The sequence below is a fragment of the Artemia sp. Qi Xiang Cuo genome, chromosome 9 (assembly GCF_049724085.1).
Source record: "Artemia sp. Qi Xiang Cuo chromosome 9, ASM4972408v1, whole genome shotgun sequence".
Taxonomy (NCBI): domain Eukaryota; kingdom Metazoa; phylum Arthropoda; class Branchiopoda; order Anostraca; family Artemiidae; genus Artemia; species Artemia sp. Qi Xiang Cuo.
In genome coordinates, this window is record NC_142802.1 from 68,131,118 (window position 1) to 68,154,018 (window position 22,901).

At 36.7% G+C, this 22,901-nt stretch overlaps 2 protein-coding genes across 2 annotated transcripts in view; both read left to right on the forward strand.

Annotated features, from left to right (window-relative positions):
* Positions 1-5,526, forward strand: part of LOC148948966 (NFX1-type zinc finger-containing protein 1-like) — a 147,372-nt gene extending 141,846 nt beyond the window's left edge. The window contains exon 19 of the mRNA XM_089095073.1: positions 1,370-5,526. Within this exon, the coding sequence (XP_088951199.1) occupies positions 1,370-2,604 (1,235 nt within the window). The 3' untranslated portion in view covers positions 2,605-5,526. The remainder of the gene's footprint in view (positions 1-1,369) is intronic.
* Positions 5,527-22,211: 16,685 nt separating this feature from the next.
* LOC148948968 (zinc finger CCCH domain-containing protein 11A-like) overlaps positions 22,212-22,901 on the forward strand; it is a 51,716-nt gene continuing 51,026 nt past the window's right edge. Inside the window, exon 1 of the mRNA XM_089094149.1 lies at positions 22,212-22,328. Within this exon, the coding sequence (XP_088950275.1) occupies positions 22,272-22,328 (57 nt within the window). The 5' untranslated portion in view covers positions 22,212-22,271. The remainder of the gene's footprint in view (positions 22,329-22,901) is intronic.

Here is a 22,901-nt window from a genome sequence, read left to right on the forward strand (position 1 = left end):
AGTATTCAGTGTTTTACTTTTTGTCTTGCAAATCAAAAGCTTTGCATATCAAGCCAGGTTCATATTTTAGGTCTAGAGGGTAGACCTAAAATATGACCTAAATTTAGACCTAAAATATAACACTGAAATATAACACCTAAATTTAGACCTAAAATGTAAATTAGACCTAAATTTTAGGTCTAAAATTAGACCTGAAATATAGCACATAAACCTTAAATATATATAAAATATAGCATATATAAAATCACAGTAGACAGAATATACCAGTAAGCTTATCGCAGATCATTTCTGGTCTTCGTGAACAAAAAGCTCCTCCCACTTATTTCTGCCTTAGCGGAGCTTGTTAGCCTTAGCTTGTTTCTGCATTAGCTTTATTTCCGTTTGTTTCAATGCACTTTGATGGAAACAGTCGGAAACAGACTAACCTGCATTCCCGCTAATCTGACTTCGCCTATGTTTATATCTGCCAAAACGTTCTCCGGAGCACTCGCACCCCGGTCCGGGTTTTTATAATGGGAGAGATAGAGAATGATCATACTGCTAATTATATAAACTGTGTATAAAATATAGCATATTTTAGGTCTAGGTCTAGAGTTATTGTCTTAGTCAAGACCTATGTTATTCCTATGGTATTGGAGATTTTGGCCCCCTAGGAATCATGTAAAATGCTAATTATGTGTGTAGTGTTTTGGTTACGTTAATCAGAGATTTGAAACTTCAAAACACTGTATATAAACATTACAATATTTCACTTTGTTTATTTATTCAATTGTGCTCATGAATACCTTCAGAAGCGTAATTTTCTATGGGGTAGGAAGGCAAGTGCCCCTCCCATACCTCAGTTTGCCGCCCCCCCCCCCCAAACTTCAGTCCCCTAACCCATGTTCCACCTCCAGCTGAAATTTAGTTTCTTGCAAATTGTTGTCAAAACTAAGATAAGCCTAAATAATTCAAGCATCCACAGAAACGGGTCAGTTTTCTTTAGTATATCTTTACCTTTATGGTATCATACATTTTTCACTTTTCAATGTCATTTTCACTTGATTTGAAAAAATTAGCTTGAACTTTGCCCCCCCCCCCCCACAGGATTTGGACGAAATTGCGCCACCGAGTATTTTATGTGTTTTTTGTTATACAAGTTTACCTGAGTTGGTAATCTTGTCACTTTACTAGTCATATGTAAAATTATGAAAGAAAAAAAAGCAAAGAAAAGATTATTAATAATAGAAAAGATTTCATGAAAGAAAAGATAAATTTATGAAAGAAAAAAAAAGAAAGAAACTGTTAATTAAAACTCTGCAATTCTGTGTACTTAAAAAAAGTAGATAAGCAATAAAACATGTTTAAACAAACATATTTTTGTTTCCAGAAATACGAAAACGTCAGCTGGAAACGTACCAAGAAATTGCCAAGCAAAAGGCACTTGAGTATCGAAATGAGACAACAAGGTTTAAAGTATCCGGTTTGGATCCCTCGTCGTCTGTCTTCCTAGATGTTAGAGACAAAGTTCTTAAGTACATCCAACCTACTCATAGCTGGCACCCTGAGGTTACATCAGTTCAAGAGGTTTTTAACGCAAATTTACTCGAAGCTTTTCACTCATGTCAAGCCAATTTATTTGAACCTTCAAATTCACGTGAAAAATTTCACGGTACAAATGCTGAAGCTTGTGAGAAAATTATTTATAATGGCTTCCGACTACCGCGCAATGATGGCCAACAGCGAATGTTTGGCTGTGGTATTTACTTTGCCACTGATTCTAGCAAGAGTGCACAAAAAGTCTATACAAAAGGGTCAAATATACTTATATTATGCGACGTTCTGCTTGGAAAAGAAATGAAGGTCTCCACTCCTCAATATACAATGAATTTGGGAACCATTAGAAGCTTAGGTTATGACTCACTTTTTGCTCCTCGTGACACAAAAAACGCTGGTGGGGTTTTATTTGATGAGTTTGTCATTTATGACCCACGTCAAGCATATCCTAGATATGTCATCACTTACAAAGTTACTCAAATGGGAGTGCCCGTTGGAAGTATACCATCAGCTAAGTTTCAGAAATATGAAATTCATCCAAGTAGATCCTTTGATCCATCAAATGAGTTGGACTATCAATTTCGCGTTGCTGAGGCGCAGTTTCGACGTCTGTGCAAAAATAGGGAAGTCGTGAAAGTGACTTATGTGATAAACCCAGCATTAGAAGCGCAGTTTCTGGAAACCTCTAAACAGTTTGCTGCGAAATACGGATCTAGCGCAGAAGAAGCCAAGCCAATTTTAGCATTCCATGGTACTCCAGTTGAAAAAAATATTGATTCGATCCTCAGTAATAATTTTCAAAGCTCTTACATAAGGCGAACAGCGTATGGTCACGGACATTATTTTTCAGAGTTTCCTGAAACAGCTTTAGGATATGCTGGTAGTGTGAAAGCCCTGATACTCTGTAAAATATTAGCAGGGAGGTCACAGGACGTTGGAGGCAGCGCCACACTGATGCCTGGATACGACTCACTTCGTGTTGGGAAGGATGCTCTAGGAAGAGGAACAATGATTATTATTAATAACGAAAAGCAGATACTACCCCGCTATGTCGTTCATTTAAGCTAATTTCTGCAGCTGGAAGACAACCCTTGAGAAGAAATTGTTGAGTTTATGTATTTAATTAAAAAATGAACAAGGGATAAACTCCTTCATTCTATTTATTCTCTCTTTCTCTCTCTCTCTCTCTCTCTCTCTCTCTCTCTCTCTCTCTCTCTCTCTCTCTCTCTCTCTCTCTCTCTCTCTCTCTCTCTCTCTCTCTCTCTCTCTCTCTCTCTCTCTCTCTCTCTCTCTCCCTCTCTCTCTGTCTCTTTCTCTCTCTCTCTCAAAGTTTTACTGGTTTGAATATTTTTTTTGGCTTTTCATTTATTGTTAAATGGATAGGCAGTATGAGCTAGAAATTAGTTGATATCATTATGAACACCGATTTGTTAGAAAAAGTGAAAAGAAAAGAACATTTGATCTCTTCTGTCTACTAATTAGTACATCGATGTTCAATCTCACCTGTTTAATAGCTATGTAAATTAACTGTTGCCGTTACAAAAAAAAAACACTCTAACTTTATTGTAGACTTTGTCGAAATGAATATTTGTAGGTTTCATTTCAGTATCCAGGGATGAAATTTGTATTTTCAATAATTCCCAAGACTAAAAAAAGGTTTCAGTTCTAAGCTCAGCTAGAAAGTAGAGATGCACTCGCCCCTGGAAAACCTTTTCCCCCTAGAAAGATCATCGAAAATAAGTTTCTACAAAAACCAGTTAAGTCCTCTTCTCTTAGGCCATCCCCTCCTTAATTACGTACATGACCATAATATCAGCAAATATTTCACCGAAGGTCATCTGCCTCAATTGTCTACAAGAGTAATACAAATATGGCAGTGCCATAAGGTAAATCTTTTGGATTGCAAAAAGGCTCATCTCCACGCTTTCAGAAAAATTTGCCGGTTGGAAAAAATTTCTTTTTTGCGGAATTATGTTGTTACTAATGTAGAAAATGTCTCTTGGCGCCCACATACTTACTTGCTTACTTAATACGAAGCACTGCCTATTCAGCCCAACTTAAAACCAGGTGGTCCAGAGTTGCACCACCTCGTGCAGACTTTCTGGTCCACTTTTTGCCAAAGTGGTACGTCCCCTATCTGCGTCGAATGAGTTGAAGCCACGACTTGTCCAACTTCCATATTTCCGGAAACCGCTTAGTGATTTGACGTCCATCTTCACGACGTTCCACAATGAATGGATCTGTCCTCTCAGTTTTTCTTCCAGGAGGAGGGAGGCTCAGTAGCATGGACCTGGCGTGTTAGGGTCTCGTTTGGGCGTCCCGTTACATGGCCAAACCATTTGAGACATATTTTCTTGATTACGCTTGACATTGTAAGTTTTGTCCACACAACTTCATCAGTTCTTTGCTGATTCGTTGCGACCGTCCGATGTTGCAAATAACTCTTAGGCATTTCCGGTCTGAAAAGTCTAGTTTTCGTTCTTCCTCTGTCTTTAGTAGCCAGGTTTCATAGTTGTATAGGTGTATGGAGTGTATGCATGCCGAGTGTATTCTGATTTTTGTTTTCACCTCAATTTCTTGTTTCAACCGCTGGGGCTTAAGCAGTTTCCCAAAGGCACACCAGGCTTTGCTGATTTGAGCTTGGACCTCATCTAATGCTCCACCCTTAGTATCCAAAATTGCTCCCACATATTTGAACCCTTCAACTCTGTCAATAGGATCTCTGTTAAGATGTATAAAAGAGTTGGGATCATTCTCAGTTGATAAATATATAGTTTTCGGGATGCTGATTGCGAGATCTGTCATAACTGCAGTAGCCGCCGCTCTTATTTCATTCGGCAAAGACCATACTCTATTTCAATGGTTTCTGTCAGTTCACCTTACACTCGGATCTTAGTCTTCGCATCTTCAAAATAAGCTTTGAGAAGGTTGATCAATTTAGTTGAGACACTATCTTCAAGCATTATCTGCCAGAGGATAGACTGGTGTATACAGTCAAAAGCGGTGATGAAGTCTAGAAAGATTCCGATGGCGTCTCGTCCGTGAATGAATCTATTGTGGAGGAGGAGTGACAGTGTGAAAATACTACCAACACATCCTATCCCTGGATGGAGCCCAGCCTGGTTCTTTTTGTCCGTTTCTCTCGTTCCTTTTTTGCAATCATATTTAGTTTACTTGCAAACTTACGCATTGATCGCGAATCTAACAAAAAGCCCAGAAATTCTATTTGTTGGCTTGGAATGAGAACTGACTTTCCTGGGTGGATCACAAACCCCAGCTCTGACAGTAATTTCGCTGTTTCATAGACATTATTTTGACACTCTAAATATGACCTTCCCAGAAGGAGAGAATATTCTAAATACGTATCTGACAAATACCCTTTTCTTCGAAGCAGAGAGATAACAGGTTTCATAAGTTTCGTAAGAACCCTTGGGGCAGATTATAAGCCATTCGGCATTGAAGTGAACGCATAACAAAGGTCAACTTGAAAACAAAGCCACATTTGATCATCAAAATCAACAGGGCATGAATAATAAAAATCGACTAGGTCAATAGAAGCCATATAATAATTTTTTTCATCAAAAGAACCGCAGAATGAACACTTTCAATTTTAAAATGGTAATATTTAATGTTTTCATTTAAATTTTTAAAATTAAGAATAAACCGGGTAGACCCATCTTTCTTTTTGGACTGTAAAAATGGGAGAAATACAACGTATTTCCTTTATTCTGAAGTCGGCTAGTTTAACAATAACACCTTTATGCAATAAAATATCAACTTCTTTTCTTATAGCCTGTATTTCTTCAAACGCAAAACTTTTGTTTTTTTGTTTTGAAAGCTTTTAGTGTTGTTTTCTCAAATTCAATCATTTAGCCTGAGGCTACAATATTCAAATCACTGGTTATTGACTGCCATTTTGAGATTTACTTACTAATTCTCCCCGCCTTACAATCATCAGCCAAATGTTGTGACCGCCTATTGAAATTCACAACAAAACATAAAAATCAAGGGTGGGGTATGGTAAATAGTACATACCAGCTATTTGCTATCCCTTTTCTGGAAAATTTTGGAATTTGGACCTCTCTTGACGGTCCTGGCCCTGCCTTGTGCGATAATTTGGACGGGGGGCCTCGTTTTGCGATCGGTGATAATGGTAGGCTCTCCCTTGCAATGTTTTTTGGTTTTCCAAAAGATTTTTTCAAATCCGCCACGGATTTAGCTTTAGACGTTGTTTTGGCAATATCTCTGCCAAAAAGATGCTCCGTGACTTTGACTTCAGGAGCACATAAAGTTGATGCTACAGTGGGATCTGGGCTCAATTCGAATTTCATCGCATGACGTCTTTTTAAACTTAGATCGTAATTGGTGAGGCCAAGCATGTGCACTGCATCTGTAAGGTTTTTGACAACCTTTTCTTAAATATGCTCATTTTCTACCTCAAGAATCGCATTTGCTGCCTCTAAAACACAAAATGTTGAGTGAGCAATTGTCCGCTGCACTTGAAGGGCCTTAGCATCCCTCTGTTTAGCCTGTGATGAGAGAATAGCCGAGATTTCACTATTCACCTTTGGAGGAACAATTTTTTCGGTATTTGCAGGCCTAGGGTGGTGCTCAAATAACTCTTTTGGCTTCACTATTTCCAAAGGCTCAGAAAAAACTCTATTTGCAACTTTGGCAAGTTTCTTATGGATCTTGGGACTCTCTTTGGTACCAGAACGTTCTTCAGAAATTTTTTTGAATAGAGCATCATTTGACATGTTTTCTTTTAATCTTTTACCTTTGTGCTTTTCCGGGGAAGCCTTCCGCTTTGTGTCATTGATTTTTGTGGGGCTCCGAGAGCAAGATTCTTCGTTCCTAAAACTAATTTCAGGGCTCCGAGAGCCATACCGAGCACGAGTTTGAAACCCTGGGCTCCGATAGCCATTTGTTTGATCGCTATCACTCTCACTTGAGAGTATTCTGCGACGCGAATGAGCTTTATATTACCTTCCACACCTCTCACGATCATAATCTTCATCGACTAAATTGTCCAACAATCCAATCACTATCTCACTATCACTCATTATTTAATTTGGTCCGAATCAAAGCGAATGCTAACGTCAACTGGTGTTGCTTTGGTCAATCGAGGCGATTGCACGCGTCTATCTCTCAGTTGAACTCGAAGGCGGAGCTAAGGCGCTCCTTTTGGAGTAGAATTTTTATTTTAGAGCTTTCGATATAATCTATGTGAAGTTGCCAGATAAAAATAAAATATTACTGGAATTTACAACCAAAGTCAAAACAAGAAGATTTGGGGGACATTTTTACTTCTCCTCAGACAATGTTCTTACAAATGCCCTCATTTATCTGCTCATGCTGGAGGCTATTATCAATTAAAAACTAATTTTCATCTGACTTTTGAATTATTCTAACGGTAAATGGGGGATTATTAAAAGCAATCATTCAGAGATTGAGTTTATAGCAAAATGAGCTAACTCTGCCGTGTATAGAAATACTTCATTATTATTTCTCGGTGTGAACTATAGGATGAACTTTCACGCACAGTAACAAAAGGTCCCAGGGTGACTTTTGAAGACAATTTTTATTGGTTCTTGCTATATAAGTTATATTCAGTCCAGTCTCGGTCCTACCTCTGACCATGTCCTCGGGGTCCTCCCCCTCGAGGAGGGTACTAGTTCAGTAAAACGGATGTGTCGATATACCATGCCTGCAGGACAACGAAAAGTGTATCCAAGGAGCTTTTGGCAGTATAATTTGATAATTAATGAAAGTCCTTCCATTTAATCACAGCAACTCCTTACTTTGATATTTAAAATTCAGTTTCATCTGTTAATGCGGAGTTATAACGAAAGTTTATGCCTCTTGGGACTTGTATTGAAATGACTTTTGTAGATCTCCAAAGATGATTACAAAATTAATATGTCACCCCATATGTTTTTTTTAGAGCTATTAAATTGTAAATCAATTTGATAGTTATTATTACAATTGGTACATCCAGTGTTTTTGAGGGGCAAGACTGGGTTTTAAGTAATTCTTGGTATGGCCTTGAAATTTACTAACATCATTTGACTTTAATTCAAAGCGTGAAACTTGCGTTGGCAAAAAGAGAGAAAATATCGATAAACTAGATATCCCTCTAATCCTGGCATGGATCTCAGGGGAAATTTAAAAAAATGCTGTTGTGAGATCCACTTCCTAACCAAAAACAGATACCCTTTGTACAGATATAAATGACTTTTCCCTTACTCCAAAGGGGGTTAGAAAATACCATTCTACTATGTACTCTGGTCCTGAAACTGTTAAATCGTACAGCAATTTGATACTGTCTGAACGTTATTTTAATTGGAACTCCCAGTAATGTGTTTGTGGATGGACGCATTCATTTAATTCCTTGTGTTTCCCCCGAATTCAATACTTCATATAATTATTATGAGAAGAGTGAAATTATATCAGTTAATATTTTTGAACATTTAAACTGTTGGTTGATTTTTTTTTTTTTTTTTTTTTTTTCTTGCTTTAATTTTCGTTTTTTTCTTTCTTTTACGGTTGTTTGTCTGTATTTGATACAAGCACATTCGATTCTTTCCGCTCTCATATCTAGCATTTATTAGACCTATCTTAGATCCTCATGTGCCTTCAGAGAAACACAGGATGTTGCACTACAAGGGCATCAGTCGCCCCATAAATGTGCTGCCACCATAATGCATTCCCAGTGTACTGGTATGAAATTTTTTGCGATTAGTTGGTCCTCCTAGCAAATTCGGTGGAATGTACTCTTTGTTCTTATTCATCGATATGTCTCCCCTGGCTCCAATTCAGGATGTGGCTCCAATTCCTCTTCCAATTCCTCTTCCCCTGGCTCCAATTCCAATTCAGGATTGATGTTCCATCATATATAGCTTTGCTCCTTTCATCTGGTCATATATTTTGTCTTTCTAGCAAACACAATACATAGGCTAAATTAATCAGCAAGGTCAAAAGATAAAATGAAAGCTCTTTTATTCTTTTTTTGTGTTATTGTCCGCATATCGGTGTTGGTACGGTCACTTTACCTTCACTTTTTTTTCTTTTTTTTTTACTTCTGTCCATTAATACACTAACAGTCATGTCTGGCAAGACTATTTCATCTATTATCCATTGAAGGTAGGGACTCTTTGGTATCGTTTAATTCGTTAGTTCTTTTTTTCAAGAAATAGAACCAAACTATGCTTAGTCCTGTTATCTGTGTCTTCAGGTTTAAAGAAAATGAAATCTTTTTTAAGTAATTGATGTTTTTTAATGTTTACTTTAGCTTAATTCAAGGGGGCAGGGCCTGTCATATTTTTTTCTCATTTTCTATTGGTATTACTTGACTTATTTAATAAAAGTATATTCAGTTATTTTATTTTCATCTTATTATTTATTTCTTTATTTATTAACTGAAAACCCGTATATAAAAACTTGAAAAGGACGGAGCAAAATATTAGAAGAAAAGAAAACAATAGTACGAGACAAATATCGACAAAACCAATAAGATCAAATAAGAACGTCAATTATAAATAAATCAAGGATAAAATAGGAACAAAATCAAACAAAGCAAAAGCAAATTCACACATACAACATCAACATATTCATACATAATTATATATAAAAATAAATAAGAAAGAATGAAAAAAAAGGAAAATCAACAACAGACGAAGTTATTGCACTAGAAGTGGGCCTTGCTCATGATAAGCTACTTTTCTATTATGTTTTCCAATAACTAGATAGATAGCTATGTATGGGTCTGCAATTTTGTATATTTTAACTATAGGTGAATTTCTGTGCCAAGGTGGTAGACGTAGTAAATATTTTACAAAACGGAAAAACAGCGAACGGATTTTTGACTTTTCAGATTTTGTAAATATTTTCCAAAATGGGACGATGTACAATATATGGGGGAGGGCTACTGCATTGAACGGGCTAGCTAAGAGGTGATGATTGAAGCGGAACTTGCAAGTGACAATAGAGGCGTAAGATGCTGAAATTAGACGGTTAAGATGCTCGATGAGAAGAGATCTAGTGTGACGTAGAGAACCCGATGGGGAGCCCTAAATAATTAGGTTAACAGGAATGATGTCACAAGCCATGATAGAAAATAAAAATGAAAACATTAGTGAAATTGATTCAACATAAAGATAAAAAACTTTTGTTATTTGTTTGCATTTATTTGTTCCATTGTTTCATTTATTTGTTTTCATATATTAAAAATTTATAGAGCTTAGTTCAAATGCATAAACTCTACTCTAAAAGTCAAATTCTACATCTTCTTGAAGACACGTAGACAAACCTATGCTTCTATAACCCTTATAATTTCAAAAGTGCAATACAGTTGTTGTCTAATCTGCTCCACTGGAACAATTATGTTGAGTGGGAAGTGCGGTATTGATGTGCAAGAGAAAGGTAATGAAAGAGTGAAAAATACGATGTTGCTATTTACCATATCATCAATCAAAAAAGAGGTTCCAGTTCTTGAATTAGGACAAATATTTCATATATATTTTAAACTGCAGTCTTTTCAGTAAATTCGGAATTATATCCTACATTTCGAATTGGCACTTCTAGGCCGCCACCCGTTCTTAAAATGACCACTACCCGTTCCAAGAACCGCTTAGTATGGGTTAAACTCTTATGTTGAGTGTTCATGTGGCAAGTTTATATATTAAACCACTACTGCTAACAACTCATCGCAGCAACAAGCCGCCTGAGACCAACACAGCTACGCATGCTCCTCCTCCATCCGAATCTATACAAAGCCTCCCTCTTTATACCTTGCCAGGAAGTTCCCACTTCCTTTAAATCTTTCTTTGTGACATCCTCCCACCCCAACCGCGGACGACCAGCTTTCCGTTTAGGCCTAGACGGTTAACCGAAAAGGAAAATCTTCGGCAATCTGTCATCCTTCGTCTGCAGAAGGTGCCCTAGCGATCTCAACTTTTCTCTTAAAATAGCCCTAGAAAAAGGGATTGAACCACACTTTGTCCAGCCTACAGTTTGAAATACGGTCAGTCAAACGGGTAACCAGAACAATCTGTCGACAATTTCTCTGAAAAACAGCTAGCAAATCTTCATCCGCTTTTCGGAGCGCCCATGCTTCAGAGCTATTTTGACCACTGTCATCACTGTAGCTTCTAATATTATAATCTTGGTTTTCAGACTTATCTTCCTATCTTTCCAAACTCTTTTTAACTGCGAAAAAACACCCTGAACCTTGGCTATTCTACTTTTAATCAATCTTTTTATTAATGATCAATCAAGATTGATCAATCAATCAATCTTTTTATTACCCAACGTCACCTTTTCATATTCACTTATTCCTAGCCTTAGTGACTTAGTCTTCGTAACATTAATTTGCAAACCTATTCTAGCACCCTGTACTCGCAAAACCTCTATAACTTCATTCATTTTCCTCACACTTATCTCTAGGCTGCTCAAAATCATGAGCATGATCTAAGTCAATGAGAATTTTTCCTTCCCATTTGATTCCCTAGTCTCCCATTACCTTTCCTGTGCTTCTTAACACAAAGTTCATCAAAATGATTCGTATAAAGGGGGATAGGAAACAACCCTGCTTAACTCCTGATTTAATACGAAAGCAGCTGCTAACCTGATTTTCTGCCTTAACCGCAGCATTGTTATTCTCGTACATACCACTAATGATATTAATGAATTTGTCTGGTTTACCATACAAGGATAAGACCTTCGCTAAAGCTCTTCTATCTATAGAATCGAATGCTTGCTCATAATCTATAAAACTGGGCACCAAAGGTGTTTTATAACTAAGGCACTTCTCAATTATTAACCTAAAAGCGGAAATTTGGTCGACACATCCTCTACCCTTTCTAAAACCACACTGTTCCTCTCCTATAACTTGGTCTTGAGCATCTTTCAGTCTAAAAAGTATCATATTACTAAGTAATCTGCTACCTAAAGAGACCAGGCTAATGACTCGATAATTACGACACTCGTTATTATCACCTTTCTTATACAGTGGTTTAATTAGGGTTTTCCTAAAATCCCTAGGTACTTCCCCTTTTTAATAAATAATGTTCATAATCTTCAGTAGCTTATTTCTAACCTCAGAGCCACCATATTTTAGAAACGCATTTACCACACTATCAGCGACTGGAGCATTATTATTTTTTAATTCTTTTAGTACTGTCGCTAATTCTTCCCCACAGAACAAATCTTCCTTCACATCCAGGGCTTCCACTTCTAGGGGAAAATCCCTATTTTAGGGGAAAATCACTTCTTTTAGGAACACTTATTTTGAATATAGGGATTCAGGGGAATCTGGGGTAAATTAAGGGTTGTTAGGGATATTCAGGGAAAATTAGACCACGAGAAAAAGAGGTCACCAGCAGATTGAAAGAATCCTGAGTGAGTGGACTTTTTAATATATCATTCTACTATAAAGCATTATGAATAAAGTCATACAGATGACTTTTTACACCTCCTGCTATTATAGAGCAGACAGAAATAAAGTCTTACAAATGACTTTTTGTTGTTTTCTTTATGTATTAGTGGGATAATATAATTTCTTCTGTATGAAATTTTAGTGGATCATATATTAAATAAGATAACCAAATTGTCTTTTGTATAACTTATTTGTATTTCTCAACAATAATTTGATGTTTAAAGAGTCATTCAGAAGACTTTATATCATTCTCCATCATTTCTCTAGAAATTGAAACGTATAATTACAAACAAACAAGGCATGAAAAGTCCTTTGCAAAGCATAACATATATTAAATATGTAACCTAACCTCAGTACCCTTTTCTCCCCCTAAACCCCCCAAATCAACAGTTTAAATATTGACAACACATTGGAAACCACACTAAGCATTAATTACTGCATAACAGTGTCTTGAATTAACCCATGCAAAATGGATTTTCTGTTGTATCTCCAATTTGACGTATATAAAAGAGTGCATTTAACATAAAAATACCAAGTTGTCTGTAGGACTTGTTCATGTTTGCTATATAATAGTACAAGTTATGAAATATCATCTGCATTACTTTATTCATGTTTGCTCTATAATAGTGTGATGTATAAAAAATCATCTGTATGACTTTATTCATGTTTTCTCTATAATAGTGAGATATATAAAAAGTCATTTGTGTGGCTTTATTTTTGCTGGCTCTATAATAGCATGAGGTATAAAAAGTCATTTGTATGACTTTATTTATGTTGCTCTGTAAAAGAATGAGGCATAAAGTCATCTGTATGACTTTTTTATCATTCTACATAATAGAAGAAAGCAAGATACTGTCTTCTGTTTGACTTTATACTGCATTCTATATAAGAGTAAATGAAAATTTTCTATTGCTCAGATATAAAGAAAAAATTATCTATATTGTCATATGTAGGTAACCTTGAGTGGGGTCTTGCATTGGCCTGAGCTGGACCGGAGTGGGGTCACCAGTAAATATGTTCCATGATGAGCGGTTTTTTTACAAAGGCAGCTGCTGCTCTATTTGGATGGTCCCCTGTGGATTTGCACATGACCATGGGAAAAAGAGGTCACCAGCAGATTGAAAGAATCCTGCCCACTTTTCCAGAAGCGCTTCCAGGCGAGATAAGTATGCCGAATTTCAGGAATTTTTTTGATGCGAAGCACACCAAATTCTTGCTCTGGGACAGACCCGTTGGTTATCCCTTCAGGCCTGCGTAAAGAGGCTTATTGAGCAACAGGTTGCTCTTATTCAGTATTTCGAGGAAACCACGTTTGACGACCCAACTGCAACAAATGACCTTATCTTGTCGACATTACAAAGCAAGTTGACTAAGCCATACCTTGAATTCATGGACTACTCTCTTGGCCTCTCCAACAAATTCAATACAGTTTTTCAATCCAAGCTTCCACTTCTCCACTCCCTAAAGGCAAGTGTCAGCAAACTTGTGAATGATGTTGCGTCTAACTTCATGAAACTGGACTATATTCGCAGTGTTGGTTCGTTTACCGAACTGAATCCTTACCTTTCAAGTGAGTACTTGCCTTTAAACCAGACATATGTGGGAATAGCTGCAACCGATTCCATGCAAGAACTCGAAGATGCTCAAGAGCCAAGTGATAACATTGATCTCTTTTACCAGTCGTGTCAAAAATACTATATTGTCCTAATCAAGCAGATCAAAGACCAGTTCAAGTTTGAAGACGAAATTTATGACATTTTGGCTTTAGTTGAACCAAGGAATGCAATAAATTTGAAGCCAAAATCTCTAAGGCCACTATTTGTGAGATTTCCTATTCTAACAGAAAAGTGTTCGCTCCAGAAAACGGACATAGAATGAAGGTCACAAGCAATGACTAATGTCACTGAACTTCATTTGGGAGATGCCCAAGTTGAAGACCTGTCAGTTGAGCAGTACTGGAAGAAGATACTTGGTCTGAAGACTCGTAGTGGCGAAATCAGGTACCCGGAACTGCGGAAGTGCATATGGCTGATCTTCTCATTACCTTTTAGCAACGTTCCAGCTGAACGTTTGTTCATCCTCCTGAAGTTGATCAAAACAGACATCTGAAATAGTCTCGACAATTTCATCCTAGTCTCACTTATTCGAGTCAATTACTGGTTGAAAAACGAAGATAAAACTTCATCAACTGTCAGCATACCGAAAGCTGTCGCTGGCTTCAAGACCAAGGCAAACGCTACGTGCGATGAAGTGCTGGAGATGACACCTATTTGAAGTGTAAAAGATTTTATATATTATCATTATCTGAAGTATAAAATAGCAATTTGATGCTGCACTGTTTTGTGTAAATTCGTTGGAAATCTAGTGCAAAATATCCTTTTTTTTCTAGGGAGAAAAATAGGGAGAAATTAGACCTAAACACGAGGAATTTTAGGGAAAATTGGTATGAAAATAGGGAAATTGAAATCGAAAAGTGGAAGCCCTGTTCACATCCAAGCGATCACAAACTTTTTCATTTTCCTCTATATCTTTTGCTCCAGCTCTATCTCGGTTTAGCCCATTCTCAAAATATTCCTCCCATCTCTGTTAAGTCTTTCCTTATCACTAGTTTTTGCCTCGTTCTTATCTTTCACTGGGACAAATCCGGATTGACTATTGCCTCTCAATGTATTAACATGCCAGACACTATTTCACTATTATGCTGTCTAGCTGCATCTTCCAGATTCTCGGCAATTTTATCAATGGTATTCACTTCACACCTCCTTAGTTCATATTTTGATGTGTCGTGAAGTAGCTTTCAGTGCTTATAGTTTTACACTACATAGCCTTTAATGGTTTCACTGAGATTTTACAGCCTTGTTTTCATTTCATATTTAAGACAAAAAAGGAAAGCAAATAAACCAATGCAAAGTAGTTTTTGATCAAAATTTTTTTATTGTGCTTTCATTTGGCTTACTTTTTTCGGTTTCTCACTAAAACGGCATGTGAAACTGGGCTTAAGGCTTTTGGTGTTTGGCTTTGGATACCTAAAACCTACAAACTTACATAAAAAGCGCTAGTGCCGAAAATATTGAGGTGAATAAGAGCTAATCCACGTGGCTGTGTTGACGTTTAAAAAACGGAACTCTAAATATACTCTAAAAAACAGAATGTTGATATCAACAGACATATCAAAGGAATTGGCTTATTATGTTGATTCTAAATATATAATATTGGTTAAGTTTACTGATGCCCATCAAAGGCTACGAGCCTGAGAAAATTCGTCGGATTTTCGAAGAAGGGGGAAACACCCCTTAAAAATAAAAAAAAATTAAAGAAAACCACACCATCAGATTCTACGTATCAGAGAACTCTTCTGTAGAGGTTACAAGCTCCCATCTTCGACAATGTAGAATTCTGTATTTTTTTGCCTGAAGAAAGACCACAGATGTGTTTTTATTTGTTTTTTTTTGTTTGTGAACTTCTCAAGGGAAATTTTGCACGGGGGGAACTTACCAGAACTATTATACAAATTCATTCTATTTGTCTTATTTTCTCCTTGATGACCCCATTTCAAATGTGGAGATGCTTTGGGGTAATTTTCAGCGGAGTTGGAATTCTCCGGGGGATTTTTACGCGGGGGAGATTTTTCACGTGATAAATTATCCATGGGAGTCATATCATCAGTAGAAACTCTCCCTGGGGGGGGGTAGTAGGGTTTTAAGCCCCATGCTTTCTAAAAGCCAGAATATAAACTTTACTAAAAAAAAAATCAAATGAATTTACCGAAAAGAATATACATTGTCAGTTTAATATACATATGCTAATATTTATTCCTTAAAATCTTAATTAATTTTTGATTTCTTAAATTTAAAAAAGTAAAAACATTTAAAAGAACTTTTTCCAGTAAACTACAAATTATATTCTGGCTTTTAGAAAGCATGGAGCGTATAACCCTACTCATATTAATTTCTGCTCGTTTTGAGTTTGACTCTGTTATTTATTTTAATTATCTGTTTGTTTTGGGGTTCATTTATTTATTGATACTGATTCGTGGCGGTTGTACACTAGGTAGATTATTTGATTTTATTTTTGTTCATTTTTTGGTTTAATGGAGGTCTTTACTTTTTTTGGAAAACTTATTTTGTGGAAAAAAAAAATTAAATTAATTTCTGTTCGTTTTATATTGACATAGTCTTTTTCAGGGAGAAAGACTGAGCCTCTTCTAAAATTAAACAACCATCCCTTCCATAAATACCTTAAATACCCACTGGGCATAATTTACAATCGTTTCCTCCAATCTATGGGGTTTCTTTCATCCCTAAAAGCCTTGTTATATGATGTTTAGACTATCTTGAATAGAATGGCTATCTCAAAATTTCTATTAGATGCATTTCGAGACAATACGACGTGTTTTTTTTTTTGGGGGGGGGGAGGTGGTTAGCTACCCTCCGATCACTTTGACTCTTAAGAAGATCACTAGAGCGTTTGATTACCAATTCAATGAGCCTCCTCAGAAGTTTATATGACCACGCTTTCTATAAGAACTTATATGTCACAAGGGCATAACTTACAACCCTTGCCCTGAGGGGTGAGGGGATTTTATATCCTCGAAAACATAATTTCCAGACCTTTCTGATTTCGTCTAATAAAAAGGCACTAGTCCTCTCAATTTCCAATCGAATGAGCCCTTTTTGAAGCTTCTACGACAAAACTTTCTATAAAAACTTGATATACCCGAAGGGTATAAATTAGGACCCTTGTCCTGAGGGCTATGGGGGGAGGGTTGTCATCCTCCAAGACATAATTTTCCAGGTCTTTCAACTACTTTGAACAAAATAGCCATATCAATTTGATGATCAGAAGTGTTTGGGGAAATTATGGGCATGGGGCGGGGGTGATTCTCCCACCGATCACTTTCGACTAATAAAAAGGATAATAACCCTCTCAATTCCCAATTGAATGAGCCCTTTTTGAAGTTTCTACGACAGCGCAATCTATAAAAACCTTATATGCCTCCAGGGCATAACTTACAACCTTAGCCATGAGGGCTGTGGGGGGGGGGGGTCATACTCAACAACATAATTTCCGGACCCTTCAACTACGCTCAACAAAATGGCTATATCAAAATGTTGATCGGAAGTGTTTAGGGAAATGATGGGCGTGGGGGGGAGGCTTTCGCCCTCCAATGGCTTTTGACTATTAATAAGGGTACTAGCCCTCTCAATTCACAATTGAATAAGCCCTTTTTGAAGTTTCTACGACAACGCTTTCCATATAAAGCTCATACGTCCCCAGGGCATAACTTACAACCTTTGCCCTGGGGAGTGTGTGGGGTTTGTCATCCTCAAAGACATAATTTCTTGGCCTTTGAACTGCGTTGAACAAAATGGCTATCTCAAAATTTTGATTGAATTTGTTCAAGAAAATGGTGGGCGTGAGAGGGGGTTAGTTGCCCTCCAATCACTTTCGACTATTAAAAAGGGCACTAGCCCTTTCAATTTCCAATTGAATGAGCTCTTTTTGAAGTTTCTACGACAACACTTTCTATAAAAACCTTATTTGCCCCCAGGACATAACTTACAACCCTTGCCCTGTGAGTTGTGGGGGGGGGTATCCTTAAAGACCTATTTTCCAAAACTTTAAACTACGTTGAACAAAAGGGATATCTCAAATTTTGATTGGATGTGTTTGCAGAAATGGTGGGCGTGAGAGGGGGGTTTTTTGTCCTTCAATCACTTTTGACTACTAAAAACAGCATTAGCTCTCTCAATTTCCAGTCGAATGAGCCCTTTTTTAAGTTTCAACAACACCGCCCAAGGCATAATTTACAACTCTTACCCTGAGGGGTGTGAGGGGTTTGTCATCCTCAAATACATAACTTCCAGAACTTTCATCGTCGTCTCAAAATTATGATTGGATGTGTTTAGAAAATGGTGGGCGTGAGAGGGGGGTTAGCTGCCCTCCAATCATTTTCGACTATGTAAAAGGGCACTAGCTTTTTCAACTTCCAATCAAATTAGCCCTTTTTGAAGTTTCTGTGACAACATTTTCTATAAAAACATTATATGCCCCCACGGCATAACTTACAGCTCTTGCCCTGAGGGCTCTGAGGAGGTTATAATCCTCAAAGACCTAATATCCAAAACTTCCAACTGCGTTGAACAAAATGGATATCTCAAAAATTTGATTGCATATGTTTGGGGAAATGGTAGGCGTGAGAAGGGGATTAATTGCCCTCCAATCTCTTTCAACTATGAAAAAGGGCACTAGCCATTTCACGTTCGAATGGAATGATCCCTTTTTGAAATTTTTACGACAACGCTGTCTATAAATATCTTATGTTCCCCCAGGGCATAACTTACAACCCTCGCCCTGAGGGGGGGGCTGTGGGGGGTTTGTCATCCTCAATTACCTAATTTATAGCCACGTTTGCTATTCGAAAGCCACGTTGAACAACGTGGCTATCTCAAAATTTTTATTAGATGTACTTTGGGGAAATGTGGGCGTGAGAGGGGGGTTAGTTACTTCAATTATTTCTAACTTTTAAATGAAGCGCTAGCCCTTTGAATATTCAGTCGAATGAGTCCTTTTTGATGTTTCTACGACAACGCTTTCAATAAAAACCTTATATGCCACCAGGGTATAAATTACAACCCTTGACCTGAGGACTGTGGGGGAGTATCCTCCTCAAAGACACAACTTCTAGATCTTTCAACTACGTTGAACAAAAAGGTTATCTAAAAATTTGACTAGATGTGTTTGGGGAAGTGGTGGGTGTTGAAGAGGTGTTAGTTGGCTTCCAATCACTTTCGAGTATTAAAAAGGCCACAAGCCATTCCAATTTTCAATCGAATGGGCCCTTGTGAAGTTTATACAACAACTCCTTCGATAAGAAGTTCCCTGGTCTACGACCAACAAAAAAAAATACCTTATGCCGACATCGTTCTTTACTTAGGCTGCGCTATTTCGCTGCCTATTATTAGACTATAAGATGCTCTAGGTTCAGTTCTGTCATGATAATTTGACTAAATTTTCTGGCTCAAACTGATAACTGAGAAACGTCCGTATTACCAGATTCCTGTAGTCCTCAGTTTTGTAGGTTTATATACTCTGTAGTTTTTTTGTTTTTTATTTATCAGATAAAAGGAGTTGGTGAAAGTCTTATTATTTTATAGATTATCAAAAAAATCACACAGATTTTTCCTGTTATGCCAAAGTAGTATTGCAAAGACTAAAGTACAAGATTGGGTTAATAGTTGGTTTGGTGTGTAATCAAGAACTTCAAAACGTCTTACTCTATCCCCATTTGTTTGGATTATGTTTGTCCACTTCATCCGTAAGAACACAGCAAACAACATTGGAGAATATTGGCTGACGTAATTGAAAAAATAATATTGGATTTCTTTCAAATTTTCAGATGCTTCAAAGCGTATATAATATTTGTCATCATCAATTAGGTTTATTGCCACATTCCGTTACTATTTTAAAAACCAAAAATAAACACTATGAAACAGTTCGTGTTAAAGTTCGGCTCAATAGTAACCGAAACTCTAAAAAAACAGAGTTTTAATATCAGTAGATACATCAAAACAATCAGCGTATTAGTCTGATTCCAAATATATAAGATTATTCAAATTTAGTGTTACCCGTCTAAAGTTACTAGTCTGAGAAAAATTGCCTGATTTTTTAAACAGAGGGAGACCCCTCTAAAATTTAAGGAATTGTGCAAAATTTAATGAAAATCACACCATCATATTCAGCGTACCAGAAAATCCTACTAAGGAAGTTTCAAGCTCCTATAATCAAAATTGTGGACTTTTGCTATTTTTTGCCAGAAGACAGATTACGGATGTGTGTTTATTTGTTTTTGTCTTGTTTTTTTCCAGGGGTGATCGTATTGAAATAATGGTCCTAGAAGATCAGGAGAGGGTGCATTCAAACGCAAATTAAAAGTTCTAGTGCCCTTCTTAAGTGACCAAAAAGATTGGAAGGCAACTAGCCCCCCTCCCGCACCCATTTTTCTCCAAAGGTATCTGATCAAAATTTTTAAAATTTTTATCAAAATTTTTTCAGTATTGTTGAAAGATCAAATAACTATGTCTTTTGATGTAAAATGACCCCCCAAAGTTCGTGGGGAGAGGCCGATAAGCTATGAAATTTCCGCCTTCGTTTCCATATAGCATTTGTTACAGTATACAGGGAAGTATACAGACATTTTTCGAGGGAGGATTGTGCTTGGGGTAGATTTCTATAGGGAGAATCTGCCTTGGGGAGTAAAATTTTCATGGGTGAAATTTTCAGGGGAAGTATTACACTGAGGGGATTTGACAGAATTGCTATACGAATTTTTTTTTTAGTTGTCCTCTTTGCCAAATTTTTCATTTGGAGATGTTCTGGGGGAATTGCCCGGGTGCTATTTTCCGCTTGTTTTGATTCCTGGGAAATAATTTCCACGGAAGGGGGCATTTCTGGAGTGATAGAGAATTCGATTAGAGATTAAAGTCTTATTCAAATGAAAGAATGCCAGTGAGAATTTTTCATGTTGAATCGTCCGCAAGTAATTTTATGGGGGCGGGCATTTTCAGCGAGGAAGGAACTGTCTGGCGAGAATATGACGGGGGATGGGTGGTGTACTTTATATCAGATGAAATTCCCATGGAGAAATTTTACGTGAGGGGGGGGGGGGTATATTTCATGGAGGTTGAGCCAGATTTACCGATATTATTTGTAAAACTATCAGAAATTAAATAAAAACAAGTTTTTTTTTAATTAAAATAAGAGCAACATTTAAACTCAAAATGAACAGAAATTATTCCATATATGAAGGGTTGCCCCCTCCTCAATACCTTGCTCTCTAGGCTAAAGTTTGACTGTTTGTTCCATTTTTTAAGAGCGGCTACTAAAACTCGAGGGCAGTTTAATTAGAATAGGAAGCTTTTTTAAAGTGCTAACAGCTTTAACGTAAAGAGCAAGGTACTGAGGAGGGGGCAACCCCTCATATAGCCTACGGGATAAATCTGCCAAAATAATATACAAATTTTGTTTTAATTTTTATGTACGGTTGGCCAAATTTGAACCTGCTTTAGTTGCAAAACGTTCGTACATCAAATAAAAAAATAAGTTTTTTTTTAACTGAAAATAAAGAGAACTTAAAACCAAAACAAGCGGAAATTATTACTTTAATAAAAGGGGTTGTCCCCTCTGCAACGCCTTGTTCTTTACGCTAAAGTTTGACTCTTGGTCACAACTCCACTTTTTTAAACAATAAAAAAAACTTTTGCGTAGAGAGCGAGGCGTTAAGGAGGATAATGAGGAAGATAAGGAGGAGAACTTTAGCGTAAGGAGGGAAAATGAGCTTTTGAAACCGTATTGTCCAATAGCGACTTAGTGCTGCAAGTAATTGATAGTCTCAGGGTGTTCACTTATATCGACTTTTTTGAAGATGTATTGAATTCCCATTACATCTTCCACAAATAAACAATTGCAGAAATCACTGAGAATCTACAAATCTGAATTCCTGATTAAATGTTACTTACTGGTCATCCTTTGTTTCAATAACAATCAAGAACAAATTCAAGAACAATCGTTCTGAAATGTTTATTGAATCCTGACAGGCACCTACCCGTTTTCTACAAGAAACCCGCAGGGTTTTAAACGTTTTTAGAAAAGGAAAGCAGAAACATGATTAGTAGTTACAAGAATAGTAAAATACTTTAAGTTGTTTCTGTATTAATTGGCTTTAACGCCCTGTATATTCTGTTCCTATAATTGTTAACAAAGTGTCTCAATTGTAATGTTTTCAAATATTAATTATGCGTTATTCATTCAGCCAGATAAAGCAATCAAACAATATGAAGGAAAAACAAAAAGAAAACAATAAATAAAATATACTGTCTATTCATTCCTTTTAAATCCCAAAACATAATATTTGACTAAATTGAAATATGTTTCTGTAAACACTCATTTAATAACTGTAAAACATTTGCAAATTCTTGAAAACCTGCATAGCATTATTTTCTTTCAAAAATTCAAGTTACCTTGCTAGGTAATGCCCTAGCATAAGTTTTTCCTGAAGACCGGCTCGATACCAAATTTTAAAAGCCTTTTACCATACTCATCAAAAAAGTTATAAATGATTTAAAATGAGTTCAAAAGACTTGAATAGATTTTTCTTATAAAACATTATGAAAAAAAAAACAATTTTCGTGCAAATTAAAATGTCTCAGTTCTATGCAACCATACACCGTCAGCGACAACACTGAACTAATAAGTTCGAATCGAAGCATAAATTTAAATTTGCTGGCTATATGGTGACGCTATGCATTGTAAAAAGATTCCGGATTGCTTTTATTATTACAGTTCATCTTGTTCTAAGGTATTTTACAGTAGGCCTCTGTCTTATTAGTAGACTGGTCAAGGCTATGTTTTATCCAACTCTATCTGTCAGAACTTGTTAGGCCTAAAAATAGCCTAGTCAGTGAAAACTTTAGATTACTTATTTATAAATACTTACAAGATTCCATAATTGACACAAGGACATGTTGAATACACTAGCCTATGGAATTCTTTTTTATGCTTTTTTCAAATGTAGTGATCAATTCACTTTGTAAATGCACCTCCCCCTCCCTGCTGGTTCTATATATAGCCTAGCTCTAACAACTTATTTGGTAAAATTCTACTTTAGCTACTTTTAGATATCTTGGAAAGGGGTTATGTTAGGAAAGTGAAACATTTAGGAATGGGTGTGTAGGCTAAAATATGTCCTGGGAAGGTATTTTGTAGCTCCTTCCTCCACTCCTTCTCCTTCTAGAGGGTCTGGACCTTTGATGACCTTTAACAATCTGTGTGTTAAAAGTGAAACCTTGCAGCAAAATAGCCTAGATCTTCTGCTTAAATGAAGTACAACAAAATTATTTTCAGCTTCACAACTTTGCTCAATCCCAATTTA